The sequence below is a fragment of the Acinonyx jubatus genome, chromosome E2, assembly GCF_027475565.1.
Source record: "Acinonyx jubatus isolate Ajub_Pintada_27869175 chromosome E2, VMU_Ajub_asm_v1.0, whole genome shotgun sequence".
Classification (NCBI taxonomy): Eukaryota; Metazoa; Chordata; class Mammalia; order Carnivora; family Felidae; genus Acinonyx; species Acinonyx jubatus.
Window position 1 is genome coordinate 39,328,149 of NC_069396.1, and position 25,018 is coordinate 39,353,166.

The following is a 25,018-nucleotide window of genomic DNA, read 5'->3' on the forward strand; positions in this document are numbered from 1 at the left end:
ACGGTGCCAGGAGGCAGATCATGCCAGCAGAGAAGTGGGCCCAAGGGCAAACCGTGCCCAGCTAGGGGGCCCCCCGGGACCCGGCTCTGACTGGTTGCCTCTGGGAAGATCTTGCCAGAACTTCTGACTTTTCAAGGTAAACGAGAAACCCATGTTTTTACCTGAAATCTCTTTGTTTTGGAACATTGGCCATAGCCACCCCCTTTTTTGTTCTCATAGTGTTGAGGACAAGAAATAAATATGTGTGTGCCTCCAGCTTGTGACCTCTGAGGGGAGTGAAAGTGTGGACATGCATGGTAGCGATGGAATCCGTGGGCTGCCCACTTGACCCCCTGGGCTCTGGGGGGCCTCGGTCTGGTTGGGTGGTGACAGCTTGACATCACACAGGAAGTGGCTATAGCTGGCTGAAGGCGTGGGGAGGAGAGGGTGTGGTTCGTGGAGCTGTAACGGGGACACCGAGCTCCCCCGCAGGCAACACAGGAAAATGCACAACCACCCAATGACTGAAAGTGCACCGGAAGGTGGTTGAGCCCTCTTACGCCCTCCTTGAAGAGGCAGAGTGGGAGGGGGAGTGTGGCAGCCTGGACTGGAGTCTCCAGGGGTCTCCAGGGCACAGAGCTCTTAGATTTTCCTGGTGAATTCCCCAGGGGAGGGGTCTTTGCGGTCACCTGTCAGGAGGGGTGTCTGGCACCGGAGGAAGGACACCAAGCAGGGTGGAGGGAAGCAAGTTCGGGATATGTGCACTCCTCACAAGACCAGAGAGAAGCAAGCCTGTTCAAGCTCAGGGCTGCCCATGCCAGGGTGTCCTCAGGCCTCCACGAAGGTGAGAAAATGGGGCTGGACACAGGGGCCACGCACCCAAGGCAGCACCCAAGCCCAGCCTACCTGGTGCTCAAGGGACACAAGCCCCAGGACCCCTCGCGCAGCGCCTATTCTGTGAGGAGCTGCTGGACTTGCCTGTCGCCCCAGGGAAGAGAGGGACCCTCCAAGCCTGCGTCCTGGGAAGCCTTATCGGGCAGCGCCTGACAACGCAATCCAGGGCCTAAGTGTGTGGCTCTTTGACAAGTGCCAGTGGTGCCCTTCAGCTGGTCCTTCGAAAGGCTTCCGAGAAGTGTGGGGGCTTTGGCGGGCCTGACTGGAAGGCATCTGCAGGCTGCGGTGGGCAAATCCCTGGTGGGCCTGGCAGTGGGTGTGAGGTAAGAAGGGGCTGCGAGCCGGAAAGCCAGGCTGAGGAACAGGATGCCGTGGGGAGACATAGGGAGTCATTGAATGTTGGAGAGCAGAGGCGGGCACATGTGCACACTGGCTTGCTGCGTGTGGCACGCCTGCGGCCCTTCTGTCCTTCTGGTGTCCTTCTTGTGCCCCGAGAGTCCTCGCTGTTGTCCTGGGGTGGGCTGTGGGTGCCGGAGGTGGGTCACGTGGAGCAGGGCTGGCTGTCACAGCTTCCTCTACTGCCCATGTTGTTGCCATGGGGACTTCAGATGACTGCATCTAGCCCAGCATCTTCAAGGAGGGAAGAAGCGGGTAGTGAGAGTCTGAAGAAGAGGTGTTGCGTTGGCAAATCTCAGGGGCCCTCCGTTGTTGCCATCTCTTGAGGATCGCCTTAATAATTTCACTTAAAGGGCGCCTGGCAGGCTCTGTGGGTTAAGCCTCCAGCCCTTGATTTCAGCTCAGGCCCTGATCTCAGTTTGTGGTTCGAGCCCCACGTTGGGCTCTGCTCTGACAGCACAGAGCCTGCTTGGGATTCTCCCTCTCTCCCTCTTTCTCCGCCCCTTCCATGCGTGCTCTCTCTCTCTCTCAAAATAAATAAATAAACATAAAAAAGGAAAAGGACTGACAAACTCCCGCTGCATCCCACACTCTCTATGTAAATATCCCCGCCCCCCGGGATGACCTAACTCCCCGCTCCTTCATGTGGGCTGTGCGGTGACTTCCTTCCCGGGGAAGTGTGCCTGAAGAGCACAGCGTGGAGAGGGGACAAGACCAACTTTCCAGGGCAGACACCTGACGAGCACAACCTCCGCCGGGTCACCAAGGTCAGACTAACAGCCGTGCCTTGATCCCATGCAATGGGAAGTCACTGCACCTCTGTGGTCTTCCTCCCCAAACCCAAGTCGAACCGTGAGAAATCCTAAATGAGAGACCTTCTACAAAACATTCCTCAAAACTGTCAAGGTCATCAAAAACAAGGAAAGCCCGAAAACCTGTCATGGCCAACAGACACCTCAGGAGACACAACTACTAAATGTAATATGGCATCCTGGGTGGGATCCTGGAACCGAAAAAGGACGTTAGGTAAAAACGAAGGAAATCTGAATAAAATATGGGCTTTGCTTAATAATAGTGTATCAATATTGGGTCATGAATTGTAACAAATGGACCCTACTAATGGAGGATGTTAACATTGGGGGGGGATGGGTGTGACAGGAGAATTTGCTGTAGTATCTATGCGACATTTTTGTAATTCTAAATCTATACTAAAATAAAATTTTTATTTAAAAAGTTCATAACGGATTTTTTCTCAATATTTATTTTTGAGATAGACAGAGTGTGAGCAGGTGGGAGGGAGGGGGCCGGCAGAGAGAGAGAGGGAGACACAGAATCCGAAGCAGGCTCCAGGCTCTGAGCTGTCGGCACAGAGCCCGACGCGGGGCTCGAACCCACGAACCGCGAGATCATGGCCTGAGCCAAAGTCTGACGCTTGACCGACTGAGCCACCCAGGCGCCCCTAAAAATTTCTTCAAAGATGAATTTGGTTGGTTTTCAGCGGACAGTGACAGCACAGCACCCCAGATCAGGAGATGGCCACAGCATTAGCTGACACTGACTTCGTGATGCTGAAATCCCTCCTGGAGGAGGTGGCAGCGGGGGGCAGCACTCCACAGGGCCTGCGCCCAGGAGCGGGAAGGAGACAGGCAGGGCTGGAACACCAACCCCCGGCCAGCATCTCTGTTACTTAGGCACAGTAGGGAAGGGGGCGGGCTTTCCGGTCGGAAGCCAGAATTCAAACCTTACCAGTTTGAAGGATTTCGTGCTCTTGGAGCAGCACGCTCAGCCTTTCCAAATCTCCCAGTTTTCATCTGTAAAATGGGCAGAACAAAGTTCCCACATAGGGTTGATGTGAGGGAGGCCTGTGAATTGCTGAGCACCACGTGTGCACGTGCATGTGAAATAAACGTTCCCCAGATACAGTTACAAGTATTTATTGACTGACTCACGCTCTGAAGCGCCTGTGGTGTGGTAGCCTTGAATGAGAATCTCCATTCCAGTGACAACGCTGAAGGCAGGCCTCAGGGTCTCCACTTGTCAGCTGAGGACGTGGAGGCCCTGAGAGGCTCTGGGTTTCCTCGCAGCCGAGAAACCAGAGGGAGGCGGAATCCAGCTTTGCAACCGCTCCCTTTGAGCCTGCCGCCGGGGCTCAACCCACTGCGTCTCGCTGCCTCTCTGAGGCATCAGATTCAAGTTCAGTTAGCATGAAAGCTGAGAAAGTGAGGCTGGATTCCAGAAGGTGTCTGTAGAGAAGAGCGTCTGGCAGAGGGTGTAGGAGCCTTCCAGATATTCCCAGCGCTGCATGCGCCTGCCTCCCAAGCCCAGAAGGAGCACACCCAGGAGCGTCCTGCCCTTCCATGCCCATGGCCTCGAGGTGGTCGCTTTCTTGGGAACTCTGGCCCCTGCAGTGCAGATTTGGCCTTAAACCGTGTTTATTCGTTTGCCCCAGGTGGCCTCTGTGCTCGGGGAGCCACCAGCCTGCCTGGGTGGGCAGGAGAGGCAGCCTGGAGTGCAGGCCGCGGGCACTCACAGGCAACTATTGATCCGGGATCTTAAATCATTCCCCGGATTTTATGAAAGCATTTGTGTTTATCATTAAATAACCTTCAAAGGGTCGATGAACTTACTTTCCTTTTCTGGAGATTTTTAGATGTGTAATATAATAATACTCTCACAATGCCCTGTGTTTGTCTCTGGGTAAGTGACTTCATCCTGAAAGGTGATGGAGGAGACCAAAGAGAGAGGGTGCTGCCCTCAGTGTAAGGCGGGAGCCAGGAACAGAGGGGCTGGTCGCTCGCCCCACATCACACAGCAAACCTCACCCCTCCTACTACTCCGTTCTCTCCCAGCATTTCCAGGGGAGGGTGGGTGCAGGAGTTGGAACACTGCTCCGTGTACTTAATAATTCAGTCATCTAGTTCTGTCAGTATGACTTGTGGGTGCTTGATACTTCGGGCTATAATCTGATGCTGTGTCATTCACTTTGTTGCTAAAATTGTTCCAGCTCTGGCCATTGGGGGCTCTTTCATTTGGCTCTGTGCTACTTTGACATACCCCCACCAATGTGTGGGTTTTTTGGGCGATTCCTTACTTTCTGGCAAAAGACGCTCCAGGATCATCTCATGTATTTCCTGTTCCAGCCGTAGAATCGGCCATTTCTACAAAAAGCCTTTTGTTTTCTTTATGTGTTTTTAAAGTGTTTTTACCTATTTATGTTTGAGAGAGCGAGCAAGCACGTGCGCCCACACACACACACACACACGCATGCACGCGCGCACACACACACACACACACACACACACAGAAAACACACGATGGGGAAGGGCAGAGAGAGGGAGAGGGAATCCCAAGCAGGCTTTGCACTGTCAGTGCGGAGCCCTACACGGGGCTCGAACTCATGAATCGTGAGATCATGACCTGAGCCCAAATCAAGAGCCGCCTAACCGACTGAGCCCCATAGGTGCCCCGTTGCTTCCTTTTCTTGAGAGTGGTGCTACAAATCAAGTGTGGATGTCACGGGTTCTAGGCCCGCTCAGCTGATGGGACAAAGAAACATAAGTGTGCATGCTAACTCCTGCACGTACTCATATCTGTGTCACATATATTGAACTGAACACAAGTTCACTCTGATGTCTCTAATCTATTACCACATGGATCAAAATTTGCTTTTAAAATAGTGAAATATTTTTTGGTAGTATTTTGAATTAAAACCCAAATCACAGGATATTTGAAACCTGAAATTAGTTATACTAAGGATATTCCAAAGTGTTTTAGCATCTTTGATTAGATGGATGAATATTTTTTCAAAAACTGAAAACATAAATTATGTACCTGATTAGAACCATTCTTGCCTATTTGGAATTAGGGAAATTATATATACATATATGATGTGTGCAACTGTGAAAAATAGCTTTCTGTTGGTTCCATGTGTGTTCATGTATATTTTTACCCATCTCATTGCCTCTGCTGAGCCTATTGAACCTGGACGGCTGGCCAGGGTCCTGGGCAGAAGCCCCTCCAGTTTGCAGCGTCAGGGTCAGCTGCAGACACTGAGAGCGAGCAGTAGGTGAGAGCCAAGTGGAGACCAGCCGACCGCCCTGGAGGCCTGACCCCGGGTGAGCTTGCTGGGCATCTCCGTGCTTGGATTCCTCCCATGCCTGTGGGTCCACCTCTGGGGCCGTGTTTCTAACATACGCAACTGGCCCTATAGGTGGAGCCATTTTCTTAACTACCAGCCTGCATTTTGCAAATGTCCCCAGTTTCAAGGAATTGCGAAGGGCTCCAGTTGGGTGGCAGCAGGAGTGGTGTTGCTCAGGATGGTACCTCTCAGAGGAGGCACTTCCCAAGCCTCATGGCTCTAGGCATGTGAGCCGGTCCTTTCTAGAAAACCGTGCCATAAAATGTGACTGTGGGAGACCCTTCTGGGCTCTTAGAGATGCTCCGTGATCCTGTGCTCCAAAGAAGATATTTCAGAAAGGAAAATGGTAGTGTCTCCAGGTGAGTCAGCCACGGACTTACTGTAGGCAGCTTTCTCGGGGTCTGTACTCACTCAGGCCGCAAGTGGGTTGTGGCCAAGGCTGATCTAGAAGTCATGGCAACAGTGTTCCTCTTCATTGACCCACGTGTTTGCTTGTTGCATTTATTTCAATGAACAATAAAAGGGCCTGGTGGGATTGATCTGAAAGGCTTGCCCTGGTCTGAGAGATGGCTGGGCTGTATGAGGACACAGGAGATTGCCTGTGTCTCTGAGAGATGGCTGGGCCATGTGAGGACTGCCCGTGGGATTGCCCATGTCTCTGTGTCTACCCCGGGGCCAGGGACCCCACTTCCTCCCACTTACACACATGACCCTCTTCTGGACCCTCTTCCTTGTGCTGACCATGTACCATGACTGGAGATTATCCGTCTCCACTGTAGATCCCCTTGTTCCAGCGTCCAGAATTGTGCCTCTGTCGCCATGTATAGACCCTGCCTGTGGCCAAACAGCACATGTGTCCTTCCTCAAGAATGTTCTTCCTCTCCCAGGACTCTTTCAGGGCCCGTCCTCAGAGCCGTCTTTTTGATGGGAAACTGGAGCCTGGCTCAGAGCGGCTGGATGTCCTCTCCTGGTAAACTCTTGGCCCCTAACTCCTCCCACCGGAGAGGGCGTCTACTGGGCTGTCACCCCTGAAGGCAGCCTTGAGACTGCAGCCAGTCACTCAGCATGTATTGGTGGGCATTGTGTGAGGCATGCAGAACAGATGCCCTTCCCGCCCTCGTGGTGCCGAAAGTCCTGTGTCATTTCTACAGCAGTCTGCTCGGTGTAATGCATACAGCAGGTGCTGAATGTGCGCTCGTGGAAGTGGGTTCCAGGAATTGTGTGATGGAAGCTGGGAGTCTTGTGGCTCGGTGACAGCCATGTGCACAATGCCTGGCTTTGGTGGGTGTCTCGAGGCCACAGCGATGCCTATTGTCCCTAAGTGGTATGGCAGGTGACGCGCGTGCAGTATCACACACACACACACACACACACACACACACACTATAGTGCACGTCCTTCCAGGGTGTTCATAGACTCCCTCCTGGAGCATCCCGGGTCCTGATCGAAGGTAGCCCTTTGTGGAGAGTCTTCCAACAAGCAATTTCCAGTGACCGGCAGGAGGGAGCAGAGGGGAGCATCTGTTGTGAAACAACCCTCAGGCTGAATTCCTGGTCGGAAACCAGCTAGCCACATACTCCTGACTTTGGACAATTATCTAATCTCCCTGGGCTCGGTTTTCTCATCTGTGAAATGGGAAGACTCCTCTCTAGCACATGTCCCTCCTGGGGGTTGCGAGGACCGTGGCCGCGGTTCCTGCAAATGTGCCCCGATGAGTTGTCCCGAGGCGGAACGCCGGTGGTTGGCCGCCGACTGCTCCACCCCTCCCGTCTGCCATCCCACCCCCGGAGAGAAACCATCCGTTTGGAAAGTGTGGAAGCCCCGTGGATGTAGCCCCATCTCTGCCCACAAGTGTGGGCCTGTAATTAATGGATGGTCCCCCAAGGGGAGGCATTTTCCGCTCCCCCTTAGGTACAGGGAAAGAGCAGATATTTCCATCGCAGCAAGTAAGAAAAATATCTCGTTTCCCCACTTTTGTTATAAACAATGTACGACTTGCTTTCTCCTTACTCCTCTTGACCCTCCACACTGTATACATATTTATATATTATTCATAGTGGATTAAAAATGAATGTGCTCTTTACCACGGCTCTACGGCGCAGTGACAATACAAATTAACGTATGATGTACTTACTTTTCACATGGCAGTGATGGGAAATGTTGATGGTCTCGAAGTGAGAGGTAGAAAGACGGAGTGCGGTGGGCGGGGGGGGGGCAGCGGGGGGCACCCATCTGGCCGCACGTCAGGGCCCCGGCTGCAGACAGGGATTGGGGCTATCCTCAATCAACCGTGCTGCTGCAGGGCCGGGAAGGCCTCCTCACTTCCCGTCACCCTTGGAAAGAGGGCCACGGTCCCCAGTGGGTCCTGTGAGCCTGGCCCCTGTCCGGCTCCCTCCACCATGACCTGCCCGCAGACCTCTGCACTGCTACCAGTCTCCCTATCCCTGTGCCTGGGCTCAGGCCTGCCCCTGTCTGGAGTAACACTTCTCTCCCTGTCCCTTCTCCTGGCTGCGTCTCCCATTCTTTCTCCCATCCACCCATCCATCCATCCATCCCTTCCTTTGCTTGCAAAATACTTGATGGGTGTCTGTGATGGGCCAAGCATCGTGCTAGGTGGGGAGAAACGGCAAACCCCAAAAGCGAAACCCCACAGCCCCTGCACTGCAGAGCTGGCTGTCCAGTGGGGAAGATAGACGTAACTGTCTGTTCGCTCAGCTGCCATTTCTGGAAGCTGTGCTGCAGAAGATTTTTCTATGACGGCCCTCATCACCATCATGGTGAGTCTGGGGTGATCAGGCCTCCTCGAGGCAGAGGCAAGGTGTGCCAAAGGGTACAGCTACACAGTAATTAGATGAAGCAGGGGAAGAGAGCATTCCGGATTAGGGAACAAGAAGGGATGGAGCAAAGGTCCTGTGGCAGGAAGGAGTAGGAAGCATTTGGGGAACGCTGAGAGTCCTGTATGACAGAGACAGCAAACTCTGGGTGGGGCGGGGCGGGGGAGGAGTTGAGGGTGAAGCCGGGTCGAAGGACGGAACAGGGGCTCACGTTCCTCTGGGTTGAACTCTTAGAACCCCCCAGTCACCTCTACTGTATCACCACCTGCATTGCCCCAAAGTGTTTCTAGAACAAGATAGAACAGGATCTGCTAGATGGTGAGATGTTTCCGGCATGGGGTCTGACCCAAAGCCCATCCTAACCCACATTTGTTGAACTTCATCCAACGGAAATGCAACGTTAACAACTTGGTCCTTTGGACTCTGAAGGTCTTCCAGATTCCCCAAAACCCCCATTCAAGGGCAAATGCCCCGCGGACAGACAATATCTCAAGCTTCCACTGAAGACCACCTGAGGCAGATAGCACAAAACAGTGGTACCTGAGACACTCGTTGAATCCGTACATTTGAGGAAGAGGGGAACGCCGAGGCCCCCCGCCAGGCTTAGACGGGTGGTGAGATGACGAGGATAGAAACAGCAAGCGTGACAGTGACAGACAGCTGATTCATATGGTCCCGTATTCCTTCCAGACTTGACACCTTATTTTATCTGCTCCTCGTGACATCCTGTGGCAGAGTCTGCCCCATTTTCAAGGTGTGGGAACTGAAGCCTCGAGAGATCACATTCCTTACTGGAGGTCAGACCCAGAGACTGAATTCCCTGGGCACACCCCCCCCCCCCCACACACCTACAGATGGATCCCTTCTCTGTCACAAATCTTTGAACACACAGTGAACTATTCCGGGGAGCGCTCAGATTTGGAGTTTGTTCCCAAGCCTTTGCTTATAGTCTTTGACCAAAAGGTCACAGACCTCCACAGACATCACTGCTCATGTGCCAATACCAGGGGCTTCAAGTGTACAAAAGCGTAGAGAAACGCGAATTGATTCATCCAGGTTTAGCTGGACTTAGAAGGGTACCAAATTTCAAAAGGGCTTTGCATCACAATAGCTTTCTGTTTGGGAGTCAATGTTTGTGGCACCAAGGGACAGACTTCCACTTGAAACTTGATCCCTTGGCGAACACACTGACTTCTTCTGGGACTTTCAACAAGCCACTTAGAAGCTGGGTGGGGTGGGGGAGGTGTTGTATGTGTATATGTATATCTTATAAAAACACACTGCCATCATGGCTCTTGTAAGGATTTTGGAGAATTAGGGCATCTGGGTGCTTTATACCTGGTGGAAATTTGTTTTAAATCGAAACTGCCCGGGTTCACTGTATCTTAACTTCCTCATCTGTGCAATGGGGCTGATGTCACTCCTGGACCAAAGCGCCCTAAAGCACAGAAATGAGGATAGCATACAAAAATATATGTGAAAAGCTATGGAATGCAGGCTTGTGGGATCTTCAGGGTATAATGGGTACTATCATTATAATCTACAGTGCTTCTACCTACAAGGTATAGGGCAAGGTCAGGATTTATTATGATTCTAATATTGTATAGACTTTCTTCTAAAAGTACACATGCATAGTGTTATAGACATTTACATATAGATTTCCATCTCACCTAAGTTAAAATGAAAACTAATTCCCTACTTACTAATGTTTTGACCACGGATGTATCCAAATATGCCAGAATTCTAGCATATCCCTCACGGTACCAAGACTTAGAGACTCAGATAGTGCCATAGCTTAAAACGTGATTAATATTTTAAAATAAATTGGTGGCGAAAACGTACCAGGTGCTTTTAGGCCACGTGGGCCAATTCAAAAAACTTTTTTTTTTTGTGAATAAAGGTGACATTTGAGGTTCTCCACTTGGCTTGCCAAGATGCATGTTGCATGGCTCTCCTGGTGGTACAATTTGCAGAGAAGGTGGCTTCCAAAGGTTGTAGTGTAGAATTCATACAGAAATGTATTTATTGTTCGTAATGATAATGGAAAGTATAACTTGGGGCGCCTGGGTGGCTCAGTCACTTAAGCGTCTGACTCTTGATTTCGGCTCAAGTCAGGATCTCATGGTTCATGAGATCGAGTCCCTGTGTCAGGCTCGGCGCTGACAGCGTTGGGGCCTGCTTGGGATTCTCCCTCTGTGTCTCTGCCCCTCCCCTGCTCGTGTGCCCCCTCTCTCTCTCAACATAAGCAATCGTTGAAAAACAGAGAGAGAAAATACAATAAATAGCCTTGACAGATGGACAAAAACAGTGGAAGAACAGAACCACGTTGAATCCCGGGACCTGAGGCAGACGTATTGAACGATACCACGGTTTGGTCTTTGCTCGGTTGCGTTAGATTCTTTGGATCATGGTACCAAGAGTTCTGGTTTTACTTTTGATTTTTATTTCTTTATTATTTGGAGTTCTTAACTCTGGAGACTTGTCGGACCACGGTGCTACTCTCCGTCAGTGATTCGCTACCATGTGATTCTTACATCGGGTAAGCTAGCTCCAGCTTTGGGTGAGCCGTGGACGTTAGCATAATAGGCTCCCACTGAGCTGAGCTGCCTTTGGCGGCTACCGAGAAAATGCAGTCCGTTTCTGAGAAGATTTGGATAAAACTTTAAAAACATTTCTCACGCGTCCTGAGAACTGGTGTCTCAGTTCTGCTCAGGTTCTTTGGATGCCCTTCGATTAGTTCAGATGCCTCTGGCTATAGATCCGGGCCCTCTTTTCTTCTGCTCAACAGTTGCTCTCCCCGAGTACTCAGAATCTTCTCTCCCTGAGCCCTGGGTATGGTTTAGTGTCCACAGCAATGGCGGCTTCTTGAGTTGGGTGTCTGGGTCTTGGGATCTGCTTGAAACGCACGGATCCCTGGCTTAGGACTGACTTAGAGTCACTATTCTGGTGGAGAGAATGGCTTTTCCTGCCCTACTGCCACTGACTGGATTGTTCCCTGTTGTGTCTGTGCCCTAACTCCAGCGTGATGAAGAATGGGGCCACTTACCTTCTTTGTAAACTTCCTAAATCCACATAAGAAATAGGAGTCTCAGCTCTCCTTCCCCACCAACCCAGGGCCTTCCCTTGTCTTCTGTGGGAGAGGTAACCAAGCCCTAAGGGTGGCACTGGGTCGCAGGCAGGCAGGAGTGATGCTGGCAAGTCTTTCTCTTATCTGACAGTCAAGGTCCTGGCCCCTCCTGCTGATTGTTGCGCCTCGTCTTGCTGTGGTAGGCAATGCAGAAGGGCCAACAGTAAGTGTACTTTTCTTGGGCTTCATTTATTCTTAACTCCAAAGTCCACAGCTTTGCAAATTGGCTTTTGGCCAAGTGGGAAAGTTGATCAAATCCAGCCTTGCGTTAGAGGCAACAGTAGAAACAAAAGACGCAGAAACCCTATCCAAAAATATAGAATACCTTAAAAAAAAAGGCAAGGTGAAACAATGATAGGTGAGTTCCCTAAACAGTTCATGCCTGCTTTCTCTGTGCCAGGCAGTGGGCTTGGCACCAATGGTCCTAAGAGGGCTATGCTTCCTGCCAGAAGCTCCCGGCCAATCAGGGGGATCAATACACAGTAGCCCACAAAAGCAGCATCCCGCTTGGGCGGAACCTCGAGAGGAGAGAGAGGATGGAAGCGGTATTTCAGGGACAGGGTCGCACGGCAAGGGCATGGAGACCCTGCAGAATGAAGCCTTTTTGCAGAGACCATTAATGGTTTGATTTGGTGTGGACAAAGGAAGGATGCTCCAGAGGAGGTGGGAGAGGTGGCTGGGACTGGACTTGGAGGTCCTGATTATCCCTTAGAGGGCAGGTGACCATCAGAGATTTGAGGCAAGGAAATCACAGCTGAGCTCCTCCTTTAGGGGCCCACTCTGGTATTCCTGGCAGGGGTGGGCGGGGCGGGGGGACACCTGACAGCGTGAAGCCCTCCTACAGGCTGCCATGTTCATAGTCTAGGCAAGAGTTGGGACACACAGCCTTGAGGGGGGTGGGAAAGAAAGAGGGAGACTCACCAGGTAGAAGAGATTCATCCTGGAGATCAATTGGCTAGGAGGGAGGGCAGGGAGCACTCCCTCCGCAAACCAAGTAAGAAAGAAGGAAGATTCTAGGACCGTGTGCAATGAGAAGTGAAAGCGAACTCCAGCTCCAAACATTTGGTTGGCCTCCAGTTTCTCAGGAACAAGACTGCTTTGCTAAGTAGATACACAGGACTTCTGCTATTACTGTTGCAGCAAAAGTGCTGAGTGTGCTGTTTGGATGTTTTCTGGTGTAAATGGTTGGGCCTTTTTATTTACTTGTTTATTTTTCGGAGCAAATGAAACCCAGCCTCGGGCCTTGACCTCTCTGGGTGCTGCTGGGTGGGACAGTAGTCAAGAACTTCCAGGAATGGACATCCATAGCTTCCGAGCATCAGCGGGGAATGCGATTGTTCTATTATAACTTCCCAAACCAGATGCTTTACTGGTTCCTCAATGGGTGCCTGTCTGCTCTACCTCAGGACAGAGAAATCAAGCATGACGGATTGGGTGGGTTTCCACCAGAGTCCACGTTTTGTTCTGATTTAGGGCGTTTCTAGAAAAATTTGATTTCAAGGGTTACTATTCAAAATCTAGCTTCTTTAAAACTACCCTGGCCATGGTTATTTGAACATTTCGGTTGCCGCCGATATCTTCTCCGGCCTCCTCTTGAAACCCAGTGGTTCTGCAAATTCTTCCAGCCTTGTCCCAGAGCGAGGCTTGGGCCACAGCCCTGCGTCACCCCACTGCAAACACACACTCCCTCCTCATGCTCTGTTGCTTATCTGCAAAGAGTCGATGGGAGGATAAGAAAGTGAACTGGCTTAGCGCTGAGACCTGAGTCAGAATCCCAGGCGGAGGGATTTATGGCTTTGTGTGTGTGTAGAACTGGGGTCAGCAGAGTACAATACGGGGATCAAATCCCTCTACTGTCTGTCTTTGTGCAGCCTGGGAGCTAAGAATGGTTTCTACGTTTTAAATGGTTGGAAAAAAAAAAAAAAAGAAGAAGAAGAAGGACGACTATTTCATTTCCCACGAAAATTAAACGAAATTCAAATTTCAGGGTCAAAAAAAAAAGTTTTGAATTTCATCAATAAGGCGTTGGAAATTTATTTCCTCCCTTGTCACAGAGGTGCCTACGTAATACCTTTGATTTTGTGTCTTGGCTTGCAAAGCCTAAAATATTGGCTATCTAACAGTGTAGAGGAAAAAAAAAAAGATCTAGGTGTTGGGAACATTCTCTCCTGTCACCGGGAAAGTCTGAATTAAAGCTCTCCCTAGGATGGAAAGGTCTTGTAAATCCCTGTCTGAGTTATTATTAGTGAGTAACTTATTATTTGTCCAGATAGGTATATTGGCTACTTTTCTGTCCTTTGCCAGTCTGAGTTTGCAAAGTGACTGCAATCATAAGACTGATAGCACTGGTAATAACGATGCTGTCCTCTGAGCCGTGGGGGTCGAGGAGGGAGCAAGCAGAAGAGCTGACCGGTTCCTCTTTGTGCCCGCAGGTCACAGGCCTTTCCAGTGCCGATACTGTCCCTACAGTGCCTCTCAGAAGGGAAACCTGAAGACCCACGTCCTCTGTGTCCATCGTATGCCTTTTGACAACAGTCAGTACCCCGACCGCAGGTTCAAGCGCTCCAGAGTCGACTCGGAGGCTTCTGGGAATTTCGAAGACCCCACAGCTGTCAAGGCGGGGAGCTCAGCAGAGCTAACAGAGGAAGGCTGCAAAGCCCAGGAGCAGCGTAACTGAGCAAACTGACCTGTATATTGCAATATTATTTTACACAGTTTTAAGATTATGCATCTGGTAAAAGAGTTTGCTAACTGCATTCCAAGGGGAAAAAAATCATGTACAACTCCCCCACTAGTGTATAGAACATTTAAAAAATTTAAAAAGATATCTATATATATATATATTAAAGAAAAAAAAAAAAAAACCCCAGCCCTTGAAAATGGCTGCTAAACTGTTACCCGGCAACAAGTCCTTCCAAACAATGCAGGTGGAAGAGAAGTGATTTCAGAAACGCTCGGTGTCCTCCAAGCTTGAGAAAGCTGGGGGCCCTTCCAACTCTTAAGTCGTCTTTGTCCCCAAATCATGCTCTTAACTGAAAAATGATACCATCTAAATGATTTAGCGTTGCCTTGAAGACGGAGGGGCTGTGTTTTCATTGTTGAAAACACCTCTATAATCTGACACCAGCTGCTGCCAGTTGCCGCCCACCCTAATGAGATGTGCCGAGAGGCAGCCGCGGTGCCAGTCAGACTGGAGCGGTCACTGCAGAGAAAATCAATTCACGTGGTGTCCCAACTGCTCGCGCGAAGAAACCCTAGACCGCCCGCAGCCAGCGCCAGGGCTGACCAGCACTGCAGAGAATTGCCACCTTAAACGTGCATTAAAAAAAAACAAAAACAAACAAACAAAAAAACACAGCCAAATGAATCAATGGTCAGAAATCATCTGCAGACAAATGCCCATTGCAGGTTTGAGGAGTAATTCCTTTTTTTAGATCAAATCGCAGTATTGAGAGGGAAATGCTTTTTCTTCTTGGTTGTCTGGCCTTTTTTTTTTTTTTTTTTTGGATGAAAAAGAAGTTGCTAATAAAAAAAACAATTAGGGGTGCATTATGTAAAATGTGGTTTAGGAATACTAGCCAACCCTATCCAGAGAAGGTGCTGGTGAGAAGTGGGAATTTATGTAATAATAGAAAGATGGTTTTTTATTATGATTTTAAACATTTTACTTGAATGAAGGCTGCTCCGGTCCTTACGATCAGATTTTTGTCATGTGTTCGTTTTTGTAAGTATCACAGACATGAAATGAAGCGAGATTTTCTTCTCTGACAAGCTCTTATGAAATAGCTTGTATTAAAAGACGAATCTAAACATCCTGCTCTCTATCGCTAATGAAGAAAACTGTTTGAGTTAAAAATGTCTGTTTTTGTAAAACAAATGTGTTCTATATTTTTGTAGATTTTAGATTTTTTACTGATTGGATACTCCAAATTTATCAAGTTCTGCACCACCCAGAGGGAGATTTTGAGGGCCAATAATGAACCACTTAACTCATTCAAAAAAAAAAAAAAAGATTTAAGAAGACTAGTTAAGGGTTTATTCTTGAATCTGCTAGAATGGCGTACGAGTTCAGCCACTTTAACATACTTCCTTTGAGTGACACGAAATTGGTGCTGTTGCTTGTGACGATAGAGAAGTATTGAAGTATTAACTTCTTCTAAAACGAAATCCTTCAGACTTAAACAAAAAAAAAGTCGATATTTCCTTGCAGGCTGGGAGCACAGAATAAAACCCCAGGGCCTTAAAAACTTCAGCTCTGCCTACAGCAGTTTACAAAATTTCTAAACTGCTCTCAATGTAAATAAAATGCTTAGCGCTATCCTGAGACCAGAAGGAATCTCAGGCTAATAAGGAATCCGGTTTGCATATGCTGTAGAGAGGGTGTCATCTACCCAAGGTTTCGGTGAAAATGAGGTCGCTGTTCCACGTGGACCCATCTGGCATAGAGCAAGCTGCTTTCTTGTTTTTCTAGAATAGTTCTCACTGCCTTACTTAAATCGAGTTGATAAACTTAATGCAACTGTTTCTATGATCCTAGAGGAAGGACTGAAATGTTATTGAAAACTTTCTGACTGTAGTGAGCTTTAGGATTTTAACTGCACTACTGTGTTTGGTGACTGTGCCAGTCGCTTGCTTTCTGTGTGTTTGCCCCGCCTTTGGTATCTTAGCAAAGAAAAATATTAAAAAAAAGAAAAAAAAAGAAAAAAAAAAAGAAGAAAAAAAAGGTAAAAAGAAAAAAAAAAGAGGAAAAAAAAAGTGAAAGAAACATGAGAGCCACATTCCATTTCTAGCACTTTGGGCGCTCTTTTGGTATTCTTTTGTGTCTTCTGAGCATCGTCAGATGCGACAGGCAATAATTCTGTTTGTGACACTGGGAACACCCCTCCTCTTTGTGGCGTGTGTGTTGATTCCATTTTGTCCAGTGCTACCGTGTCCTTATTTCCCCCTCTGACACAGGCCTTCTTTCCAGAACATTTGTAACTTGTAATACAAACAAGTGACAGCCACAGTGATGCAGTGTCAGTTTCTGAATGTCACCAGGTCCTCCTATCTAAACATGTCAAGTTTCTTCCCTGTAACTTCTGTAGTCTGTGATGCTGGTCATAATACTGTCTACATTCCTACACAAAGAAAAAAAAAATCTATCTTGGAGGAAATCTGAGATCAATAGCGTAGAGGATTTTGTTGCTATGCTTGTAACAAGTAGAAAACTTTGTATTTAAAGTTTATTCTTGGTCATTATTTATTATTATAATACATCAGTTGACAGAACTTTATTCTGGTATAGAAAGTATTAAAAGTTGTTTTTTCAGCAATGACTGTTTTCTTTCCGCTGTTAGAATAAAATGTCTTTGAAGCAGTCCGGTTTTATCCAGTGTTTTACGCAATAAAACCTCTACCTCTGGAAAAAAAAAAATCTTTTCCTATTCACTGATGTTTATTAGGAAGAGTAAAACGTGTGCTTGCAGAACTTTGCTAAGGCTTGGTCAAACCCCGCTTATTCATAAAAACCTCCGCAGTATCCTGGGGGGATGGTCCCCACAGCCTCGGGCTGTTCGAGCCCCGTGAGTATCTCTGTGCCGTATACACAACGTGAGTGCGTGTGTGTGTGTGAGTGTGTGCGCACACCCATGTGCATGTGGGAAATACACTTCTTCAAAGGTTCGTGGATCCTGGTTTCAGTAAGGTAAAGCCAATGGAAATACAAGTGCTTTTCCTATCGCCGTAATTATGTAAGATGCTGAAAGCATTGGGATCTATTATTCCCCTTTATTGGTAGGAAGTTGTTTAAAAAATCATTAAAGGCAAGGAAGGCTTTTCCAGAGGATAATCTGAATTCTTTGGAAGAAAAGGAAAAGAATAGAGAACAGTAAAACCTATGGTGTAAGGGATACTGATAACGCAGCCAGCCCTCTGACAGTGATTTGAGAGGGTCTGAAGTGTGTTCCCCACACTTGATGAGCAGAGTCGCTTTTTGATTTGTTTTTCATTGCTGTTGATTTGGTGTGAAAGCCAAGCTTGCATAATGCGGGCTGCGGCTCTGGAGTACTGAGGGCCCAAGGAAATGTTGCAAGCAAAAGCATCCACCCACGTTGCGTAGGAATTTGTAAATCACCGTGTTTCTTTCAGGATGCCAGACTATTGGCCTGGCTGCATGGGAGCCGGGGCGACTGGAATGGAATTTTTGACAGACCTGACTGTCCATTGTTATGACCAGCAAACAGCACAGGTGAGTCACGAGGTTACAGGGAAGGGTCAGGAAGTCACCCCATCGGGGCGGGAAGGTTACAACTCCAGGTACATGGTGGATCCCAAACCTAAATGCCTCCAGGGGCCAGGCAAAGCACCACAGTGGGGGAAAGAGGCGAGTAAGGATGGGGGGAGGGTCTCGGGCGGGGGGGGGGGGTGGTGTGTGGACCCTTAGCAACTGCCTGTCATCACCACGAGGAATGTGGCATCAGGGCTTCTGAGTTTTCCAGAGACACCGGATACCTGGATTTTGCATTAAGTCTCGCAGTTTTTACAGGTTGGCTCAAAATGTGTTTTCAAGACCTGTATAATAAAGATGAATAAAATGTGGTTTATCTGTAGAATGGAATATTATTCTGCCATGAAAAGGAATGGAGCACGAATGCAGACTAAAACATGGACAGACTTTGAAAACAGGATGTTGGGCGAAAGAAGCCAGTTATAAAAGACCACATGTTATATGATCCCATTTAGAGGAAACGTCTAGAATGTCCAGAATAGGGCTTAAGGACAGGTTGACGGGCTGGGGGAGGGGAGAATGGGGAGTGACTGCTCACGAGTTCAAGGTTTCTTTTGGGAGTGATAAAAATGTCCTAAAATTAGGCCGCAATGAGGGTTGACCAAGCCTGAATAAACTAAAACACCACTGAGTTGTACACTTTTAAAGGGTAAATTTTATGATATGTGAATTACATCTCAATAAAGCTGTTATAAAATAAAAATAAAGCCAGAAGGCGGCCTTTCTGAGAAGCATCAATACAGATTTCCATCAAAATGTTTTGGGCCCTCCACAGTCATAGACGACTGTCTTCTTGCAGACAATTACAAAATAAGGGTGTACAGACTTAAATTTGAGCCCTAACTCTACTATTTACTGGCTGCTTGATCTTGAACGATTTAACAGTCCTGGGTTCATCGGTGGTATCTGTGAAACAGTGAAATTGAACGCAATAAAGTAGGGGAGATCATGGTTAGGTTTTGTAAATTTTCGCTGTTGCGCTGCTGTGGTGTAGGAAGTTAGGGATAAACTTGGGATTGATTTCACACCTATGAAACACTGTATGCTGAAGCCCCCATGTTTGGGGAAAGGCTCTGATGGTCAGGGTTCTTCCACACCCACCTGCTTCAGACAATAAGGTCCTGGACGGATGTCTTCTACTCTGTTTTCCAGTTTCCTCATTAAAGAAAAAAATCACGGTGTTAATCACTTCCTTGACGTTTTCAGAGTATTGGGAAGCATCTGGGGAAAGCGTGGGGTGTAGCAGGAAAAGAACTGGTCCTGGGATTTGATGCTGTTCCACTCGCTTGTTCAGTAAAGCTTACAAGGGACCTACTGTGTGCCAGGCATCGGGCCAGGAGCTGGAGAGACACCAGCGAGTCAGGGATCAGGCCCATAGATCACTGTCTGTGGAGAAAACAGACTTCAGTCTGATAATCGCAGAGGTAAACCTAAAACACCCGGAAGATGAGATTCAGAAATAACACGGATTTCTCATGTCAGGGAAGACTTCCTTGGCAGTGACAGTGACCGGAGACGTGAGGGAGAGTGAGCAGGGTACAGGAACAGCATGTGCAAAGGGCCGGCTGGGCATGGCGAGGGCTCTGATCGCCTGTCTCCGCCTCTCAGTGGCTGTGTGATCCTGGCAGATCATCCCCATGCCCCAAATTTGCTTCTTTATCTATAAAGTGGAAAGCGGTGTGCATAACAAAAGGCTGTCTGTGCCATTAAATGAGATAGTACACATGCAGAGAGCAGGCCAGGCACCGCCAGGTTTGGAGGACTATTATTAAAAGCGACAACGGCTAGGAACCCACTTCACGTTGAAACACAGCGCATTCTGCAGCCAAGAGAGTCGATCGAGGGATGCAAATGACTTCAACAGATTGACAGGATTGGAGAGAACTGGCAGTTACCGCTCGCTCACGCCTGGAGGCCTCAGTTCCCTGGGAAGGAGTGGATGGGAGTCTCCTGAATCCGGTTCGGGGTCTTTGAACGGCGACAGTTCATCCCTCCGCGGACGAGCTTGGCCACACCGGCGCCGGCAGCTGTTCCATCTGCCGGAGGATTCTACGTAGGAGGGCAAACATCCCGATTTTCCCAGGACGTGGGGCTTTCAGTGGTAAAAGCCAGGGCAGTGCCGGACAAACCCGGATGATTGCTCACCCTGGGTCTCAGCCCACTGTTGCTGCCGGCCACCCGGGAGGCCAGGGCAAGGCCCATGTGGGGGAGCCCAGGGGCTGAGACTTGGGTCCAAGGCGTCCCTGCCACAGCCCCCTTTGCTGTGAGGACGAAAGGGGACAGGGCACACGAAGCACTTCACACGGCACCTGGCACATGGTCATCACTTTATCTATTCTTGCTGAGGGACTGAAGCAGTGTTTGTTCCTACTTCCGACCGGATGGGGAACTGCTCACGCGTGAATTTCTTTTTCCTGGCAGCCAGAAGCTGCTGAGATGCTGAGAGTCAGTGTTAAGGTACTATTTTGTGCTGAAACTTTCATAAAGATAACCCTGCTGTCTCTTGTAGTTTGCGATTTGCACACTTCCTTCCCCTCTCTGTTTAACATCTGTATTGTAACAGTATATTATGAAAACCTCACCTGGTGTATTGTAAGCACAATCCCAAGGAAATTAGTGTTAAATATTGTGATCTTCTTTTCAAGATAGAAGGGCTGGGCACGTTTCACCGAACTAGAGGTATGTTTCCATGGGGAAGGAAAAAATTTCAGAGTGTAATGCAATATTAAAAATGTCGCCCAGCTGAGCATTCCACGTTAGGGGCTTGTGTAGAATTTTACTCTCTTCACCTGTTGGTGCTGAGAGAAAAGAGAGAGACAGAGAGAGGGAGGGAGGGAGGCTGGGAGGGGAGAAGACGGGCTTATGTGAACAGGGAAACCACAAGCAAAGAGGAGGGGGAAAATTTAAATGATCCCAGACCGAACTGTTTTGCTGTTAATACAGAAATACAGTGCAAGACACATTTAATGGGCTCTATTTTTTATTATACTATGCTGAATAATTAAGTTTGAGGCTAAGTGTCACATGGATTTATCTTTTAATTAAAAAAGCATGGTTCACGCATATTTGAGTGGTAGTCCAAATAAATGCAATATAGAAATTTATGTTTGTTTATCTAGGTGTTAATTACCTAGAGATTGTTCTGGATTACTTCTTTTTATAAAGTGTCATAGGCTCGTGTCACAACGAATAAAGCTTGCCCATGGAACCTTATCAATTTGCTAACTATAGTGCTGGTCTGACCTGCAGGGGGGCAGGGGAAAACTTTGGGGATTGTTATGTATACACACGCCCACATTCAACCCACACCAAATAAAACAGTCCTTTTAGGAAATATTTCTAGGACATAAAGGCACAAATATATCTTCCTTGTTTTACAGCCTCTTGTCCACAGCTATTTATAAAACATGTGATTATTTATGCATTGGGTTATGAGAAGTTCGCGGTGAAGGAGGCTCCATCAATCCGGTTACCTGAACCCCGGAGAGGTGGAGGCGGTCTTTTCCAGTAGAAATGGGGCCGGACAGGAAGTTGGCTGCTGTGATTTGTCTAAAATATGTCAACCTCCTGGCTGCTCCCAGAAAAGGCAGACAGTGGGAGAGGGAGGGATAGCAAAGTTGAGGGTTAGAGGTCACATTTTTTTAAATCAAGGATGCACACTGAGAAAGTAAAACCACAAGCCCCCCCCCCCCCCAATTGTTCATCATACCTTGGGTCAGCCCCTGCCTTTTTCTTTGTTTACAAAGTGATTTTTGGTGGCAGGTTCAGTCAAATGGCTTGGAAGAAACCGACAGCTTTGGTCAAAAGGTTCAACTTCAAAGAAATAGATTTTCCAAGGGCAGGAAGAATTCCAAACCGATGTAGGAATGTCTAAATTGGGCGCGCTCCTTTGTTCCGGGGGTTCGCTTTTCTTGCGTTTTCTGCATCGCCTGGCCTCTTTCTACTGCGCACCACGCCTCCATTTTTGGCTGTCAGATGCCCAGAAAATCAATAAAAGTAACTGCGGGTCCCAGGGGGCTTCCCCCTCTGCTCGCTGGGCCCTCTCCCCGGGGTGCAGGGAGCCCAGGAGGGGAGCCCTGGACCGGCACCCAACTGTGCTTCTCTCCTGCCCGAGCTGGGGGAGCCTCGGGAACCCCCAAACAGCAAACCAGCCCAACGTGGACGCTCTCCGCTGGGTAGGGTTTCATTTCAATGTTTGTTTCCGTCCTCTGGGGGACTGGCGGACCGCAGGGTCACTGGGCGGCGCGCCTGGATTGGTGCGCCCGGCGGGCACTGAGCCGGGCGCGGCGCCAGGCGGGGGCGCCCCGGGCCTTCGTGTCGCCGCGGGAGGGGGGCGGGTTTCCTCCGCGCGGACCCCTGCACCCGGCCTCTGAGCCAGCCCCGTGCCCCCCACCCCCTGCCCCAGGCGATCGCCGCAGAAGACAGCGTTGTTGGCCGGAGGGGGGAGAGGGTCCCCGCCCCAAGGCGCGGCCCGGAGCCCGCTGGTCCCCAGGGCTGCTCTTCCCGAGAGGTAGGGGACACAGGCGGAGAGGCGCTCTCCGTGGAGTTGGGCACCGAGGAGGGCGCGGGGATTCCGCGCGGCGCCCGCCCGCTGAGAACCCCATTACCGCGGACAAGGATCAATGCCTCATTTTTTAAAAATTATTGACACTTAAACTCTATTTTCCTCTCAAATCGCTAACCATGTCCTCCCTGGATCATTGCTGTTGTCAGAAATTGGGCCCCAGCAGCCCTGGGGGTGAAGTGGGGGTGCCGCGGGGCGGGGGAGCCCGTCCCTTGTTCCTGCCTGAGCCCCAGGTGCTGTGCACACAGCGGAGGACAGCAGAGGAGGGTGCCTGCCCAATCCCTTACCCCTCACCCCCAGCCCCCACCGAGTCAGACAAACAAGGGGCTTTGTTGGCAAGCGGGGTGGGGAGCCCCTCTTCTAGAGCAGTGGTCAGAGAGACTCTTAGCGCCCAATATCTCTAGTGAGGGGTCACTGGGTGCCTGCGGGTCCCCACCAGCCTTATCGAAGGAAGGTCCTAGGTGCCGATTGTCGCCAGTGTGGTGTTGGAAAGCTCCGTCTGGAGGTGGTAGAACAGGAGCCTGCAGGGCTTTATGGGCTAGGACATTGGTCTGGAAAGATATGGAAGAACCACGTGCCCAGAAATATCAGCTTTTTTTGTTTTTTTTTTTTTAATGTTTTGCGTTTCTTGAGGTGACATTTACATAACATAAAATTAACCTTTTTTTACCTGTACAGTTTGGTGGCTTTAGTACCTTCACCGTGTTACGTTGGGAAACACATTCCTTACCCTGGAAGAAAAGCCGAACCCTGTAAGCAGTCCTGCTGTATCCACCCCCCCCCCCCCCCCCCCCCCCCCCCCGTCCCAGACTCTGCCACCACCAATATGCTCTTTGTCTCCCTGGATTTGCCAATTCTGGCTATTGTATTTAAATGGAATCACACAATCTGTGACCTTTGGCGTCTGACTCCTTCCACTTAGCATCGCGTATGTCTTTCCTTTCCATGACTGAATAATATTCCATTGTATATATTGTTTACACCACAGCTTGTTTTTCCATTCATCCGTTGATGGACACTTGGGTTGCTTTTGCCTCTTGGCTGTCTCAAATAATAGCACCGTGACTATTTGGGGGCCTGCTTTCAATTATTTGGGGTGTATACCTAGGCGCGGAATTGCTGGGTCACTGGGTAATTCTGTGTTTAAATTTCTGAGGAACAACCAACCTTTATCAGCTATTTTTTAATTTAAATTTTTTTATTTTTAAATTTTTTTGACGTTTATTTATTTTTGACAGAGAGAGAAAGACAGAGCAGGAGCAGGGGAGGGGCAGAGAGAGAGGGAGACATAGAATCCGAAGCGGGCTCCAGGCTCTGAGCCATCAGCACAGAGCCCGTCGCGGGGCTCGAACTCACAAACTGTGAGATCATGACCTGAGCCGAAGCCGGCCGCTCAACCGACTGAGGCACCCAGGTGCCCCGAGCTTTTTCTTCAACCAATCAGTTCCTGGCATCACAATGCTTAACACCTTCTAGTGGCTTCCCTTACATTAGAATAAAATCCATTCTCCTTACCATGGCCTTCAAGGCCCTAAATGATCTGATCTCGCCAGTCTCTCGAACTCCACCCCCCACTTCTCCCTCAACGCCCCCCCCCCCCCAGCCAGAATTATTTTTGTTTTTAATTTTTTTGTGCTTTAGAGTTGCCAAACCTATTCCTGTCCCAGGGCCTTTACATTTGCTCTTCTCTCTTGCCCTTTCTGTCCTGGCCACCTTCGCCTTGTTAGGTTCCAACTCAGATGTCCCTCAGAGAAGCTTTCTGTCACCGCTGGATCTGTGTTTCCCTGAGCCTTGTGCCATGCCACAGTCTGCCATCCTGTCTACCTTCCTTGTGGCAGTTATTAATTGCTCTCTAAAAATACCTTGTTTCCCCCTTGGTTTACGTGCTTCTGGTCTGCCTTCCTTACTGGAGTATAATTTCCATGAGATCAGAGACAGTGCCTGGTGTAGAGTAAGATCTCAAATAAAAGGCCTCAAATAAATAATAATCACTAGAGTATTGTGGAAATTTTGTTAGCTGTTACAAATGTTCCCTCAGCAATCTCCAGAAATGAGGTCCCCAGACAAAGAAGAATATTGACTGCCTCAAAGGCAGAGAACCGTGCACCTTTGAGAACTGGGTGTGGTCCTCCCTGCTTATAGTGTGGGTACAGGTCTGTGGGTGCGCGGGAGGGGTCCGCAGTCCACCGCAGGGACAAAACTGTTCTGATATCCCCATGCATTGGGTTCATCTGAGACCAGCTCCCCAAGCTCTACAAAAGAGCTCACAGCTGTCAAGTGGGTAGCAGCTGTCAGGAAAGTTGGATTCAAGTCCAACCCTGCTAACCCGGGCACATGCCTTTTATTGCCCTGAGCCTCAGTTGCCTCATCTGTAAAAGAGGCTGCTGACACCTGCCATCCGTGAGCCACGCATGAGATCATGGGGAGGTGTTTTGCCAATGGACATGCGACACACATCGGTCATTATCACAACCATTAGTATGAAAAAATAGGCGTGCCCTGCCTGTGCCAAGGCGCGGGTGGGGAGGACAGAGCCCGGCAGCCTGGTCAGCATCTGCTGCGGCCACCCTAGATCCCTCTCCTGCCCTGTTGACCCTGGCCACACTCATGCCTGTGACCCTGGGGTCAACGCCTCTTCTTAATGCCTTTCCATTTCTCAGTTTGCTGACTGGGGTGATTTTCGGTGAGGTCCACATAAATACTTCAAAAATAATTCACGATGAAGAGGAACGCTTCTGGAATGGATGATGGCACCAGGAATTAAACGCTTTATAGGGCCGAGCGTAAATTATTTTAATGCATGTAATAGATCCGCCCA

At 49.1% G+C, this 25,018-nt stretch overlaps 1 protein-coding gene across 10 annotated transcripts in view; it reads left to right on the forward strand.

Annotated features, from left to right (window-relative positions):
* Nucleotides 1-17,712, forward strand: part of ZNF536 (zinc finger protein 536) — a 434,845-nt gene extending 417,133 nt beyond the window's left edge. For 5 of the 10 annotated variants that reach the window (XM_027044877.2, XM_027044879.2, XM_053211366.1 and 2 more), the window contains one exon: nucleotides 13,801-17,711. In XM_027044877.2, coding sequence (XP_026900678.1) covers nucleotides 13,801-14,045 — 245 coding nt within the window. In that variant the 3' untranslated portion in view covers nucleotides 14,046-17,711. Of the gene's footprint in view, nucleotides 1-13,800 lie in introns of all 10 variants that reach the window. The other 5 variants (XM_053211371.1, XM_053211368.1, XM_053211369.1 and 2 more) reach the window with 2 other exon arrangements.
* The last annotated feature ends 7,306 nt before the right edge of the window (nucleotides 17,713-25,018 follow it).